The following is a 16,692-nucleotide window of genomic DNA, read 5'->3' on the forward strand; positions in this document are numbered from 1 at the left end:
TTTAGTCACTTCTAGTGACTACAATGAAAAAAACAGACAGCACCCACCAAACTAAAAAAAACCCACCAAAACATGCAAAAACCAAAACATTTGTTTGAATATACAGTCCTGGAAAGTTTGCTTTAAAATATTAGGGACAATATTTTGTATCTCAGATTTTTAAAAAATTGTACCCTTTAAATCGCCCTATAATGCAAGTGTGATTAAATAAAATGCTTAGTTAAAAAGTCATAGCATGGTTGGTAATGTCTGCCTATCTGCTTTTAGGGATTACATGTAAATCCTCCATTTATTCCTGTTAACACTTGGCTGAGGAAAATAAATGTATCCCTAGAGACATTTAAGGGCTTCTTTTTCTAACTCCCATATAAAAAAGGTTAGAGTGGATTCATTGTGTAATTTTACATGGCATTTATATTGAGAAATGGATTTGACAAGGCAACATTTAGGTCTTATTTGAACCTTTATTAGTCTTGAAATAGATTCATAGGAACAGTAAATTTTTTTTTCACAATATTTGGACTTGTGAAGTTGCTTCTTGAGTTCTGATCTGCTATTTGTGTCAAAACCTTTAATCAGGCTAGTAATGGCATGGCTAAACTTGTAGTACTAGTTTCCTCCTTTCTGACTCCTGAAATGATGGCAAAAGACCATTCCATTTGTGACACAAGGAGCCTGAAACCTATGATTCTGAAAATAGTGGTTGGTGGCTCAAAAGAACCTTAAAGTGAACTGGCCAGTTGGCTAAACAGATTCCAAGATAACTTCCTTTCCAGACCTTTTGTATAATATACAGTTTTGGCAAGGCCTGATCTCTATGAGTTAGCTATTATCAGTGATACTAATTTCTAAGAATTGGTGATATCGTGCCTTACCTGTTTTCTAATAACATTGGTCACTTTTTTCTTTCTACCTTAGATATGTTTTATTAGCAGGACTTGTACTTTTTCCTTAAGCATGGAATAGCTTCCTGCCATTTTTCCTTAGCATATTTCTTTGAAACAAAACATCAATTTGTAGTTGGTATCACACTTTATCCATCATTGCTAGCTTGTTCTCTTAGGTCCAGAGATACTGTAATGAAATACCTGCGTGTGAATAGAACTGAGTTAAACTCTTTAGGTGTTCATTTTGGAGACATACTTTGTTTGAAACATTTGCTGCAGTGAGAAAAAAATTTAGGGGGCTTAGGGATGCTATTTATAAATATCAAATAAAATACTGAGTATTATAAAAGTGAAATGTTGATTTGTTTTAATTTTTAAAGTAATCTGTTATATGTTGGATAAGATAAAGCTCTTCATTCAGTAAATACTTGCAGAGTGTCTTTCTTGTGCCAGACACTGAAGATACAATGGTGAATAAAATAGGCAAGGCCCCGGGCCTCTTGGAGCTTACATTCTAATGAGGGAGACAGGCGCTAAACAAAGAAAAGAATGAATAGACAGTGTAACTTCAGGTAGTAATAAATGCCACAGAGAAAACGAAAGGCTTGGTAAGGTTATTATCAGTGCTGTGGGGAGCTGTTTTCGAAGGGGTGGTCACTGTGTCACTGCCCCTTCTGATTGGCAGGGCAGGCTGTTCTGTCCCTCTCCAGTTCTCTGTTTGGAGGGGAGGTTGGCAGAGTAGATCTTCTCCTTGGCAAATGAGACTCAACAGATTCAAAAACTTTTCTGTCTCCTTTATCCTGTTCAAAATCTAGAGAAACAGGGGTGGGGAGTAGAGACTGGAATGGCTGAAGGGCACTGTCTGTTAATGGGTTTGATGACCCACATGCACTTCTTTGAACTGACTATGCTGTTTTGGGCCGTGATGCTTCTATTTATGCTACTGCCTTTTCCTAGAGCAGCCCTCCTTCTCCTTTCCTGCTTCCACTGTCTAGTTGGGAGGTTTTTTTTTTTTTTTTTTTTTTTAACTCATTCTTCAAAATCATGGTCAAGCAGTGTCTTCCTTTCTTAGAACTTTTCTAGATGACTCTTCCTCCAGTGCAGAATTGACAACTCTCTCCTTCTGGGGTTAGTATTATTCCTCTTAACTATTTCTGTTAGTACTGTCATATCATATTGTAATTTTTTGTTTTCATGTCTGTCTCTGTTAGGTTCCCTAAGGATAGAAAATGTAACTTTATTTTCATGGTATACCCAGGTCCCACATTAGGTACTCAATAAATTCCTGATGAATAAATAGTTAAGAAAAGATTTTTTTTTTTTTTTTTTTGCAAATTTGTATTTCTACCTTGGATCTTTCTGCCAGGTGCCAAATGTATTGAGGCTGAATTGCATATTGATTAAGAACTTTGGGTTAAGAGCTGTGTTTGAATCATGATCCTGCCACTGGGTACATACTCCTTTGAATTTTGGAGGGATTAAATGAAATAATGTATGTAAGACTAGCATATATCCTGAGTAAATGCTAGTTATTATATGTCCAACTGTTTACTAGACATTTCTCCCTGAATATCTTGCGGGCATCGAAATTTATCTTATCAGACTAATGTTACCATTTTCCTGAAGGTGAACTTATTCCTTATATATTTCTTTTGTCAGTGAAACTAGTCTACTCATTCACCAAAACCAGTGGAATTTTTTTTTAAAGTTTATTTTATTTTATTTTTTGTTTAGAGGAATAGGTGGATATGTTTTTATTTTTTATTTTTAAATGTTTACTTATTTTTTAATAGGAACAAACTACTTATATTGTCTTTATTCAGAAAGAAAAAGTGAATTACAACACTCAAGGATATCCTTTTCTGCAATACAGTTGACCCTTGAACTAATCAGGGGTTAGGGGCACTGACCCTCTGCTCAGACAAAAAATTAAAACCAGTGGAATTTTTAGGTCAAAGAATATGCAGTTTTAAACAGTCTTTTCAAATTGTCCTACATAAACGTTACCCAGTAACAGCATAAGTAACTGGCCATTTCTCCAAACCTCCAACTTATGATGGATATTATAAACCTTCTCATATATACTGATCTGATAGGCAAATAAGGTTTTGATCTATTGACTGTATTCTTTTGTGCATTGCCTGTTATATCACATTTGAGTTGTTTTTCCTATTTATTTATGAGGGTGCACATACTTCTTATGTCCTAGTACTATATTCTATTGTAATCATTCGCTTAAATCTCTCCTTAGAAAAGAGTGCCGCCTTCCCAAAGGCTCATTCACATTGTTTCCCCAGCACCTCACCTAATTTTTCACTTAATGCATGTTTGTTAAATTGAAACTTCACTATAAAGGAGATGGAATCCCAGAGGATTTGTGGTATTTGAATTATTATTGTTCTATCAGGGATTTTTTTTTTTTGGCTAGTCTTCTGTTTATATCAAATAGATTCACAGGTCATTGACTTTCAGTGGCAGTTCACATGAGTAGAAGAACAAGTTGAAGTACATCAGTTATCTTTAAATTAGTAATTTAAAAAATTAAAGTAATTTAGTAGTGGTTGTCATCTGGAGTTATCTGAAGTTGTAAAGACATTAGTATTTACCTGCCTAACATCATACCTTACTTAGTAAGCTTATAAGGATGAAAACAGACGTACTTCCTCCTTTAGAATCCAGTGTTTGTAAATTAAAGTCATGTGTAAGGCTTCTTATTCGAAGTCTAGGATTGAAAAGATGGGAATGTATAGTATCTTTTCTGTTGTCCATATCACATTGAACTTTCAAGAGAGAGTTCTAGTGTGTTGCTCTCACCACCAGCAAAAATGTATAATTCCTTCAATCTAACCTGAAGAAGTTTATTCTGAAAACTTCTGGGGTATTAGCAGTCAGTGACTCCATTGTAAAAAGAATCATATTATCCTAATTTATTGCTTTTGGGGGTTGGCGAGCTAACTGCTTAAGGATGAGGAGGAGCTAGGGCTTGGATGATAGATGCTCTTTCTTGTATATATTTTTCTTTCACAGATGCATTGCTCCATCTGTCTTTATGACTCACTTAGCTCATATTCTGACTAATAGTCAACTTATTTTGTTTCTCTTTTACATGCAAAAATGCCCCAGTAATATTTTTTCATTTAATCTTGACCAAAGCTGACTTTAAGGTAAGAGAAATTTATTTTTGTTTAGACAGCTACTATTAGATTGTTCTGAAGTTGTTCTAATTTATGCTAGCAATAAGCCTGGAAGGAATTGTTCTGGCACAACTATTTGAATTTGGTGCTTTTTAAAATAATAAGGACCTGGCTTTTTGTTGTTGTTGTGCCTTCTTTTCAATTTGGAATTTTAAAGATGATTTAGCCCAGGGATTGGCAAAGCAAACTACTGCCTGAGGGCCAAATCAACCCTCTGCCTGTTTTATAAATAAAGTTTTATTGGAACACAGCTATGTCATTTCATTTACATGTAGTCTATGACTGCTTTGGTGTTACAAGGACAGAGTTGAATAGTTTTGACAGAGACTGTGTGGGCTGCAAATCTAAAATATCTACTATCTAGCCCTTTATAGAAAAGTTTGCCAGCCCCTGATTTAGACTAAAATTTGATAAAATTAAAAATTAGAAAAGATGTAAACTCCATTTAAGCGAGTTTGTGAAGATAAAGAGATCACTATATTGTGACTAAAATTTATTATAAAATGTAGCCTTGTTTTATCCTAAGAGTGTGTTGAGTTACTCCTTTGCTTAGGGCCCCTCCAGCAGCCTGAGTTGTGCCCACAGATGGTGACCAGCCATCTCCAAGTCACGTGCCACAGGCACCCCACCTGGCAACAGCCCTTTGTGCTGTGTGTGTCAGATGCCCAGTACGCTGGGTGAAGAGAGTCAGCAGGTAGCCCAGTTGTCCCCAGATTGGGGGTAAATGAAAAAAATTAAAATGTTGGCAGTGCTCCAGGCACATTGTATTTATACACAGTGATAAAAGGTAGTTTAAAGAAGGCAGAGGAGAAGGAGGAAAAGGGCTGTGTCCTCCCCTTTTCTAAGTAGTGGTAGTTGAGAGGATAAAGTCTGCCCTTTATACATACTTGAATGTAAATACTAACACATTTTCAACAATAATTTGTTGGTGATCTTTGATAGTATTTCTCTGCATTTATTTATTTCAAAGAATATTCCTAAAAATTAGTGTTAGGCATAAAATGGAAAGTCATTGTAGAGTGGAGAGAAACTTAGTTGTGTCATGTTTATTGTTTTAATAATTCATACCTATGAATTACGAATTATTTTAGACGTGAAACAAATTTTTTTTTAAATTTATATATTTTTGGCTGTGTTGGGTCTTCGTTTCTGTGCGAGGGCTTCCTCTAGTTGTGGCGAGTGGGGGCCACTCTTCATCGCAGTGTGCGGGCCTCTCACTGTCACGGCCTCTCCTGTTGCGGAGCACAAGCTCCAGACGCGCAGGCTCAGTAGTTGTGGCTCACGGGCCTAGTTGCTCCGCAGCATGTGGGATCTTCCTGGACCAGGGCTCGAACCCGTGTCCCCTGCTTTGGCAGGCGGATTCTCAACCACTGCACCACCAGGGAAGCCCACAAATTTGTTTTTTGAAAGGTAGTATTGCCTAGAGAAATATGTTATCAGCAGTTTTTGAAATCTTACCATTATCCACTATTCGTTTTCTGCAATGGTTTTTTGGTGTTAGACTGGTAATAGTGAGCTTTTATGACTCAGCAGTTACTGTAATAAAAATCAGGAGTCTATTCTTTTTTTTTTTTTAATTTATTATTTATTCATAAATTTATTTTATTTATTTATTTTTGGCTGCACTGGGTCTTTGTTGCTGGGCGCGGGCTTTCTCTAGTTGTGGCGAGCGGGGGCTACTCTTCGTTGTGGTGCACGGGTGTCTCACTGCAGTGGCTTCTCTTGTTGTGGAGCACCGGCTGTAGGCACGTGGGCTTCAGTAGTTGTGGCACGTGGGCTCAGTAGTTGTGGCTCGCGGGCTCTAGAGCGCAGGCTCAGTAGTTGTGGCTCACGGGCTTAGTTGCTCCGTGGCATGTGGGATCTTCCCGGACCAGGGCTCGAACTCGTGTCCCCTGCATTGGCAGGCGGATTCTTAACCACTGCGCCACCAAGGAAGCCCAGGAGTCTATTCTTGACTCCTTTATGTCTTGGAGAGGTTTGTTAATTATTTGTTAGTATGATACAAATTCACGTAAAAGCCATAATATGCCAGGAAATTGTGATCTTATTATATATTTAGAGTATCTGTAAGTATCAGAAAAGAGTTTATAAAACTGCCAGGGTTAATTATTTTACTCTAGTTTTAGTAGCTTTGAAAATGTTTGCTGATACTTAATTACCATATTAAGATTAAATTACATAAAAATCTTAAAAGATCTTCAGATACAAAAACTTAAATTGATGCTAGTCCATTTAACTCCTAACTTTGAAAATCTTCATTCACATCTTTCTGCTTTGAGATTGAACTTATAGATTAGTAGTTCAATATTTAAGACATGTTCAAATATTTATCTGATTTGGTGTAACTCATATTTTCTCACTTACTTGGATCTTTTTCAAAAAAGTATTTTTTTGGTAGAATTTGCATTTATAACTGATTTATCATTCACATTAAAATTATTTGATTTGAAGAAGTGTCAAAACAAGCAAGATCAATTTTTACATCTTAGGTAATAGCTTACTAATTATTTGAATGTTTTTACTTTTTTTTTACATTTAACTATTGCTTTCAATTCTATGCTGTTCTCATGTTTTGTATTTTGATTATTTTAAGAATTTTAACTAAAACATTAACTACTATTCCATAAATTAGTATTTGAAATCATGTCACTCAAACTACTAAAAATGATGTGATGTATAAAGAACAATAATTATGTTTGAATTTTACTTTCTTTTGAACCTCGAGTATAAAGAATATTAATGGAGTGAGAGCATAGATTAGAGTCAGAAATAGATGAAAAAGCATTTCCTAATTGCTTTTCCCAACCTTTTTTTCTGTTATTGAGCTTTGATATTGAGATTTTTAAAAGCTTTCCTGGCTAGTTAGAGATCTGTGCCACTGGGATCAGGTGAGGCCTCAGCTTAAGAGAAAAGCTAAGAAAAGTTTGATAGCAGGAATAGTCTGAATTTCCTGACCTCTGGGTTAGTTTAGCTTTTCCCTGTCTTGGATCCTGCTTTCTGTGAAATGAGTTGAGCTGGTGAATACACTGTGCAGAGAATGAGTTGGTATGGTTAAGACTCTGGAAAAGAATGAACAAACCACAACTCTCTATCTGATTCCGTGTTGCTTTTCAGTTTAGGTGGTATTTTCTAGCTCTTTTCTTTTTATTATTCAGAAAGACCTTGAATTACCTAAAAGTGTTACTTGTTTTCTGTTCAAGCTTTCTGGCTGATTCAGTCTCAGACAGTAGTATCTTTTCCTTGTGTTGTCTTCAGTCCTTTTAAGCTAGAGACTATAATCAGGGTGGTTATTTCTCAGTTGCCATTTTATTTATATGAGGAGAACTTGAAATACTGTTGTTTACTGTTTGGGAGAAAAGCAGAAAGGTATGGTTATTTCTGTTTGGGAGTTATGTCCCAAATGTTGGTCTAGCCTTTTGAAGGGAATACAGCCCAGACATTTTCTGAACATTTATATTTGTTGAACACCCTGCTAAGTGCTTCCCGTGGATTATTTCATTTAATCCTCACAGCAACCTTATAGAGCAGGTATTATTGTTGCTGCCATTTCATAAATGGGTAAACAAAAGCTCAACAGGCCTTAGCTCACAGAACCAGTGTACATTGGTGTGAGGATGTACAGAGTTGTACAGAGGTGGGTGCAGGGAACCCATGGCTCTGGAAGTTCTGTGCAGGCATATTGTGGATGGGCATGGAGGTCTTGGCTCATTTCTTTGTCTTTCAGATTTTTATAGATTTTTTTTTTCTTCTATATCTTGTTTACACTTTGTTGTTCCTGGTTTCGTCTGAGAAAAGTTTCCAGAGAATGACTGATTTTGAGACTTTAATACATACTCACGCCAGGGAAGCAAATGGTCGTGAGGCAGTCGTGAGTATTCTCAGTATGAACCATGTGACTGAGGCCCTGAACTCAGTAAACCCCTTCCCCTGTCCTTGCCACGTTACTTTGGCACTTTGTCAGCGGTGAGGGGAACAATAAAGTGAATACTGTAATGCTTAATCATTTTCCTGCTTATAAAAGGGCTCCCATCAAAAATTGCATTCTGCGTAGGGCATTTTACAGAGCTATTAACTCCTTCATAAAGATGTGGTGGATAGATTACAAAATAATTTTAGACTCACAGAACCTTCACAGGCGCTTCGCTTTGAATTTGAACATTTGGATCCTTTACTTCAAACCTAGAAGTGGTGGATTACCTGGAGGCATGATTGGGCTTTCTGACATACTTAATACTGCTGTTATTTTAATTAAACTGTCACAACCCTTTATTGAATGTCCTTTGTTTCATCGAGCATTCATAACCTTGAGACTTAACTTCTGTCAATGCTTTGACATGGTTCTGGCGCTGTCACCTTCAGAAATGTTCAACAAAGAAATGCCTCTCTTCTCCCCTCCATCCCTCCACCCCACCCCCACCCCCCCAACTTACAAAATGTAAGCATAGAGAGAGTCTTCCCTCTGGCCCAGTTAAGTACCATAAGCACCTAATAACACTGTATCTGCCCTCAAGCATGTAAATGCAGTGTTCCTAAATGAGGTGATGTTTACTAAAAGTAAATTTAGTCTGCCTCTGAGGTTTTATCTTTTTTAAACTCATTTTGCCTTCCAAGAGGGTGTATTGTTTTTGGAATTTATAGGGCAGTTGTAAAGCAGACTCTGTTGTGTGTTTTGCGGAGCTCTTTTCCTTTTCCTTCCTTGTCTCGCTGGTAGTCTTTTCATTCTGTGATCCTTCTAGTTCATTGACCTTCTTCTACTTGCTACGCTTTTATTATCCCAGGGGTTTTATATTTCTTAGTCACTACACTGTTTTACAAACCATGTCAACAGGATGATTTTATCTTTATTAATCTCATGTTGACTTCTCAGACTAGGTTCTTCAGTGGGCTTTTCCAGAACTCCGCTGTTCACACCTTTGACAAAAAACTTTATATCTCATCATGTCATCCTTCTTCTGTTCACCCTCAGATTATTTTTGCCTTTTAGCTCTTTTAAAAATGTTTCTCTCCTGCAAGAAGTCAAGAGGCCTCCCGATATGGTTATCACAGGCTCTAAGACTGGTCTTAGGTGTGTTACAACTTCAGCTTAGCAGACGTTTATAAATGCCTGCTGTGGCACAGGCACTGTGCAGGTCACTGGGATGGAGAGACTAAGACCTAGTCTCTTCTCTTCAAAGTGTACTCATGTCACAGAAGAAAAAGGAAGCCACGGGAGTAGACAGCTCTGAATGTATCATCTCGCTGGGCAATTCTGTCATTCTAGAGCGCTAATATCATAGCTTATGTGACCTTTTAGTCATGTACTGTTGCATGTGCTTGCGTGTGTGTGCTCTGAATGTATCATCTTGCTGGGCAATTCTGTCATTCTAGAGCACTAATATCATAGCTTATGTGACCTTTTAGTCATGTACTGTTCCGTGTGCATGCGTGTGCGTGCATATGTATGGTTTGGATTTGCCTTCCTAAGAAATCATGTATCTTCTAGGTGGAGTTAACTTGTAGATTCACAGAAGTTACAAATAAGAAGACCTTTAAAAATGACATCATTTAATCATCCATTTCACAGATGAGGAAATGGGCCTCTGCAGGCTTAGGGACTGCTGTCATGTCACACAGTTAGTGGCAAAGCTGGGAGAGAGCCCAGATTTCTGATTTCTAGTCTAACGTTTTTCTATCCAAGAAGACTGTTGAAAAATTTTCTGATTCCAAATACTTTTGACTAAGGTGTGATTCCTGGTTTCATTAAAAAAAAAAAAAATCTGGAAGTATTTCACCGTTAGGGGAAGTAATTGCTGAAAAATTTTGCAGTTGAAGCCAGTGACGATCAATCAAGTGCCTCCTGCATGCTGAGGATGGGCTTGTGCTTTGTGGGCATACAAAACGGGTATCTGACATCATTTCTCTCCTTAAAGATTTTGAGATAGGGTTGAGCTTATGAAAAGTTAACCTAACCAAAACTTTCTTCTTTCTTTCTGCTCTGTTTTTTAGATCTTGTGCTTCATCCCCACTTTAAAAGAAAAAAACTCTTTCTTTTTTCCAGTTTTATTGAGAAATAAATGCCATACATTGCTGTGTAAGTTTAAGGTATATAGCATGAAGGTTTGATTTATAAATATGGTGAGATGATTACCACAGTAGGATCAGCTAACATCCATCTTCTCATATAGATACAATAAAAAGAAAGAAGAAAGGAGAAAAAAGGTTTTCCTTGTGACGAGAACTCCTAGGCTTTACTCTTATACATCGTATTGTCAGTGTTAAGTAAAGTCATCATGTTGTACATTATATCACTAGTGCTTATTTATCTCATAACTGGAAGTTTATACTGGTTGACCACCTTCCTCCAGTCCCCTCTCCCCACACCCTCCACCTGTGGTAACCACAAGTGTGATCGCTTTTTCTATGAGTTTAGGTTTTTATTTTTTTAAGATTCCACATATAAGTGAGATCATACACTATTTGTCTTTCTCTGTCTGACTCACTTCACTTAGCATAATGCCTTCAAGGTCCATCTATGTGGCAAATTAAACTTTTATCTTTTCATGTAGTACTATTAGACAAACATATATTGATATGTAATTATGTGCCAGGCATGGGTGTTAAGGATGCAGAGTAAATCGCAGCCTCCAGGGACATGCTACCTGTGGGCAGGGGATCTGATGACAGACCATCCAATGCACATGCAGTGATTCTCAACCAGGCCAATTCTGTCCCCCAGGAGACATTAGGCAATGTCCGGAAACGTTTGTCACTGTCACTACTTGGCGGGGGGGTGTGTCACTGGCATCCGGCTGAGTAGAGGCCAGAGATGCCATTCAACATCCTACAATTCACAGGACTGCTCCCACGTCAAAGAATTACATATCTGTAATTCAGTGTCAGTAGTGTCAAGGTTGAGAAACCCAGGGATAGGGTAATTATTGCTATATTCAAAACAGCTACCACGTTTTTAGTGCTTTCTGTGCCTGGTACCGTCCTGTGGGAGCGGTGTGTGTGCATTACTGTCACCCCGAGTTTGGTTGAGGGGTCTGAATTGAATCCTGAGGACAAGCAGAGGAAGGAGGGGACAGGCATACCGAGCAGAGGGGGTGGTGTGGGCAACCACCTGGAGGTGACAGGGCGCCTGGGGAACCGCAGCTTGTTCATTATGGCTAGAAGTCGAGGGAGGAAGTGAGTCAAGAAGAAGAGGGTGTGGAGTAACAAAGTAGAAGCCAGAAAATGGAGGGCTTTGTACTGTATGCCTCGCTATGGCATTTGGTCCTTATTTAAAGGCTGTAGGAAACCAAGGAGAGGTTTTGAGTGGCTTGTTACGTATTCAGATTTGTCTCTTGGAAGGGTAACTTCAGAGTTTCAAGGAGAAAGTAATCGGAAGGAGACAACTAGAGATAAGGAATTGATTTGGAGGCTGTTGCTGTCATCAGGAAAGAATTGAGCCAAGGAGGTGACAGCAATGGGAAAATAGTTGAATTTCAGAGATATTAAGGCGGTTGAATCTATCGGTTGGGGCTCTGGAGAAGGGAGGGGCCAGGATTGGGTCATTGATTTCTGCCTTGGGGTGGCATAGATAGAACATGTGTACCCCTTCCCCAAAGTGAGATATGCAAATCTCTTCAACAGTAACTGCATCTAGCACAGTATCTTCGGGGGATGTCTGTCCTTCCCATCAGCTCTGGATGATGTAGCTCCTTATGGTACAAAGAGTAAGCCTCCCATTCCAGCACATCCAGCACATGAAGATGGAGAGAGAACAGGGCCGCTGTAATAAAACCTTCTTATTGGAAGGAGGGGAGAATGGAAATACTCAGTAGCTACTGTTTCACATCCTGCTGCAGAAGAATAACAGGACCCCTGCTCACTGGCTGCAGGGTGAACACCTTGGTTGGCCAGTTTGGCTGCTTTTGGTTTTGTTCTGAGAGGATCTCTTGTCCATTGTCCTTTGTAGCTCATCTGGGAGGGTGTATAATTCATGTTTCAGCTCAAATGTCACCTCCTAGGAGAACTTTTCTCTGACCTCCCAGTATAAAGTAGGCATCCAGGTTTTAATTGTTGTAGCTATTGGCAGGGCGTGCATTATCTGCAGTTATCTAGTTCCTTTACTTGTTTTATTTTTTCTGCTCCTCTTAGGCTGGAATGTCAGGTCATGAGGGTGGGAGGGGCCTTGGCTGATGTGTTCGCTTTGAATCCTTAATACCTGGAATAATATGTGACTCAGTATATATATATATTTTTTAATAAATTTATTTATTTTTATTTTATTTTTAATTTTGGCTGTGTTGGGTCTTCGTTTCTGTGCGAGGGCTTTCTCTAGTTGTGGCAAGTGGGGGCCACTCTTCATCGCGGTGCGCGGGCCTCTCACTATAGCGGCCTCTCTAGTTGCGGAGCACAGGCTCCAGACGCGCAGGCTCAGTACTTGTGGCTCACGGGCCCAGCCGCTCCGCGGCATGTGGGATCTTCCCAGACCAGGGCTCGAACCCGTGCCCCCTGCATTGGCAGGCAGATTCTCAACCACTGCGCCACCAGGGAAGCCCCCAGTATATTTTTTGAAAGAATGAATAAATGAAGGAGAGAGGTATAGAATGCTGAAGGAGAAACGGGCTTTTAATAAAAAAAAAAATTTCTGGGGGAGAGGAAGATGAATTTAGTCTTGGATATGATGTGTTTTTGGAATGTTTAAGTACAAGTGTCCAACAGACCACTAAACATACAAGTCTGAAGCTCAGGAGGGAAATTAAAATAAAGGTAGCTAGTGTTTCTTGAGCCCTTCCTTTGTGCCAGGCTCTGTTCCAAGCACTTTATTGCTCTTAGTAAAGTGGAGCTGTAGATCTACAGAGGCAGAAGTTGAAGTGGGAAAAGTCAGAATGTGCATGAGAAAAAAAATAGGGACACAATCCCTGGGAAACACCAGTATATAAGAGGTGAGCAAAGAAAGAGGCACTTCTCAGAAGAAGCAGCCTAGAGGCAGGGGGAACTCTGGGAGAGTGTGGTGTCTAGGAACCCAGGCAGGCAGGGAGGAGAGCTTACTGGATGTCTGCGAGGGATCTGAAAGGTGTCCACAGACCTTGGCATCAAAGAAATGATGCTGGGCAGAGCTGTTTCTGGAAACCCTGGGGAAAGAGAGGTTGAGGGTTTCAGAATTTAAAGTTGGCAATGTGGGAAAGAGCTAGCAGAGGGGAAGAGTTTGAACATGCAGTAAAGGGAGAAAATTGTTACTGAGTGGTTTCTGGGGAGGTGGGAGTTGATGGCAGCTGGAGCATTGGGGGTGGAACGTTCTCAGCGGTATCTCATAGTTGGTTTCTTTGTGCTTCCCCTGAATGTTCTGATTTTTCTTGTTCTGTCATTTTCCCAGTTGAACCTAGTTGGCTGCCGTGTTGCTTGCCTGGTCAGGATACAGTGGGGCCTGACTGGCCACAACTACTGACTCAGCTGTCATCAGCCGCAAGGGCAAAGGTTCTGCTGGGAGTTCCTTTACTTAACTTCTTTCGTTTTTTATGTTCCTAAGTTACTGTGGCTTCACATGATTGCATTTTCATTTATTTCCACTAAGCCTGGTTGCATGAAAGCCATCTTTCACAAATACTCAGGCTATTGGCAGTTGAAATGGCTCAGTAATGTCCACAACTGGACATTTAATAAAGAAATTTAAATTACAGCTTAAGAATTTAAAAATTTGCATAAACTGCTTCCACCCCCACCCGCAAGAGGCGGGAATTAGGTTTCCAACTGGTAAAGGTAAAGATGGTGTTTTTAGAATACACTGTTCAAATATGAAGTATACCTTAGTTTTCTGATACATGGATTCTAAAATGCTTCATCTTGCTTGAGATTTTCTGAATTTGTATCTGCCTTTAACATGCCTGTAGATAATGGAGTGAAGTAATATAGAAAATTCAGTATTTTTCTCTTTGTTGCTTTTGAAAGGAACTACGTTTGATAGACATAATTTTTTTAAAAAAAGAGCTGACTTGTTTATTTGAAAAGACTTTCCCGTAAGTTTTATTGCAGACGCTGGAGGCTAAGAGGTCCTTTCTTTTGATAATCTCTTTAAAAAATGTGAACAAGTTATATGATAGCATGTGAAAAATCTGCAGACATGGTTATCTGTAGGTTTTCTTTTAAAACTAGCCTACTTCATCAAAAGAAGAGTTACGCTGCTAGCAAAGTACAGCATGTTTAGTGGAGCTGTCTTGACCTGGACCACACTTTGAGAATCACTGGGCTACACTATGCCTTTCTTGAGGGCAGAAACCATTGCCTTAGTTTCCTTTTTTCTGTTCATTAGGGCCTGGTAAAATACTCTTTATGTTGACTCCTCAAATGTATTTACTGATTCAACTCACCCCTATAAAATTACAGGGGGAGGAAGCATCCGGTGAATCAGGACTGAACTTCCTTTTCAGAATGCCTTTCCCCTTAATTAGTCATGCGGTAAGAGGATCCATCGACGTCCTTTGACTGAGCAGCCACAGAGGTGCCACTGGACTCTTTGTCACTGTCTGATGACATTGTAGACTGGTTACAAATCAAGATGAGTAGTGTAGGAAAACAATATTCCCTTTTCAGTACAATGAATTCTAGGAAGTCTTGGAGGTTGCTGGGAGAAAAAAGCTAGAATTGTTTCCAAGAAACAGAATGGAAAAGTCTGCAGAAGTCTTAGGGGACCTCGCTGGCACATGGGATCCACTCTGCTCTCCAGGAAGCATATGTGCTCCTCTAGTTCGAATTTTCTGCCCCAAGGCGATGGCAGGTGTCCTGAAGAGTGAGTGGGAAGCAATAATCAGCTCTCCGAGTAACAGCATTTTCATTTGCCAAATGTTATGTTAATGTTCTCCAAACTTATGGTAGAAATGTGCAAACTTAGACTGAAAATATGCATACTGTCAGTGTGAAGTTTTCAGACTTTTGAAAAAATGTAGATAAACAATTATCAAAAGGTATCTTTAAAGTTATGTGGTAAATTTTGCATAAAACAAATATGTGTACAATTTACAGTGTTTATATTGGAGCACATTTATCAGCTACGTCAGGAAAAATCTTCATATATAGTTGCATGAAAGTAGTTGCTTTTGCTTTTGACTTGCAAAGAAATGGAAGCAAAAGCATTTTAAAACAGCATGATTTTGTCTGCTTTATCTGAATGAGTTAGTGGCATTTTCTAACTGCTTGCCTCTTGGGTACATAAGTCATCATGGTACATTCTTACTAATAGTCTTTGAACTTCTTTCTCTGTCCTTTTCTTCTGGGCCGTGTATCGCTGCCTTTAGCGCTTCAGCATGGAAGGGATCTCAAATGTCATTCAGAATGGCCTCCGCCACACCTTTGGAAATTCAGGTGGAGAGAAACAGGTGCTTGGTTATTCTTATTTTCTTCATTCTCTGTTTTTTCATTCTCTGTGTAAGTGAAGGTCCTGAAAGCTGGCAGTCTTACTAATCTACTAAGACTGTTGCTTAAAGAAATGAAAGTTCATTATATTTATAGCCTTGATAATGCATAGAATTTCCTTTTAGGAAAAAGCATTTTTCAGATTAGACAGTAGATTCAGTGTATTCTTAATACATGTTTTAGAACTCTATTTTTCACTTTTACCTTTAAACGAATAGCTGTTAACATATTGACTTAATGAATTGCATGTGTAGAATATATAGCTGTGAAAATAACTAAACTAGAATATGCTACTGTAATTCTAAAAGTTTAAGAAACAAGATCTCATTTTGGGGGAAAGAAAGCCAGATGTTGGTATCTTTTAAACTACAGTTCTAGGTCAAAATGTTTATAGAGCATCCTTACCTACTTTTAAATGATAATTCATGTGCTTTTAAGGTGTATCATGTGGTCAGTCAACTCAGTTGTCTGCTGAATGAGGCATGAGACATTATTTATACCAAATTATACATGGATATAAATATACAGTCAAATGTGTAGCAGTTTGCTTTTTATTAGCATTTTTTGATATAATGACTTAAGGAATGTCAAGAGCATGGGAAACACATCTACACTGAATGTGCTTAGAATTTTCACAATTGAAACCTTCACTTTAAAAAGAAAACTCTTCAATTTAGTTCTTAAGTGAAGAGTGAGAAAGTGTGCAGAGTGTAGCTTGTAGGCAGTTTATCAGAATAAGGCATTTGAGCCTAGGTTTTTACTGCAGATAGTTCTGTATTACTCAAGAAGGGAAATAATTGACATTAAATAATCCTTCACACTGACATTTGCAGCTCATAAGTGGACTCCATTAAGGGATGGTTGAATTTTTTTTTTTATTTTTTGTTCTGGTGCCTCTCACCTCTCTCAAACCCACAAGATGGCAGAATAACTTCCAAACTGACCCAAAATGTGGAGTGGGGCAGGAAGGCCTGAAAGTGTGGCTAGACAGCATGCATGCCAAGGTGCGGCTTCCTGGTGCTTCTACAAGTTGCCCGACATGCATGCTATTAGCGAGGCCCCAGGAGGGCGTGTTTTGGCTTCTTGTGTATTCTTTACAAAGAAACATGTTTGGTTATACAACTGGGCATCATCTTGGAGAGGCCTACACCATAAAGATGGTGGAAACTAAGTTTCTTAGAGATTGAAACAATTCATTGTAATCAGTTATTGTTAAGCAATTCTATTTTGTTTTT

General features: G+C 38.8%; 1 protein-coding gene across 3 annotated transcripts in view; it reads left to right on the plus strand.

Annotated features, from left to right (window-relative positions):
• FEZ2 (fasciculation and elongation protein zeta 2) overlaps positions 1-16,692 on the plus strand; it is a 45,014-nt gene that overhangs the window by 17,367 nt on the left and 10,955 nt on the right. For 2 of the 3 annotated variants that reach the window (XR_005022294.1, XM_036872289.1), the window contains exon 6: positions 15,340-15,420. The exons of the other annotated variant lie outside the window; for it this stretch is intronic. Coding sequence is in view for 1 of the 2 variants with exons in the window: in XM_036872289.1 (XP_036728184.1) it covers positions 15,340-15,420 (81 nt within the window). In the remaining variant the exon portion in view is untranslated. The remainder of the gene's footprint in view (positions 1-15,339; positions 15,421-16,692) is intronic. 3 annotated transcript variants of the gene reach the window in all.

This window comes from Balaenoptera musculus, chromosome 13 (assembly GCF_009873245.2).
Source record: "Balaenoptera musculus isolate JJ_BM4_2016_0621 chromosome 13, mBalMus1.pri.v3, whole genome shotgun sequence".
Lineage (NCBI taxonomy): Eukaryota > Metazoa > Chordata > Mammalia > Artiodactyla > Balaenopteridae > Balaenoptera > Balaenoptera musculus.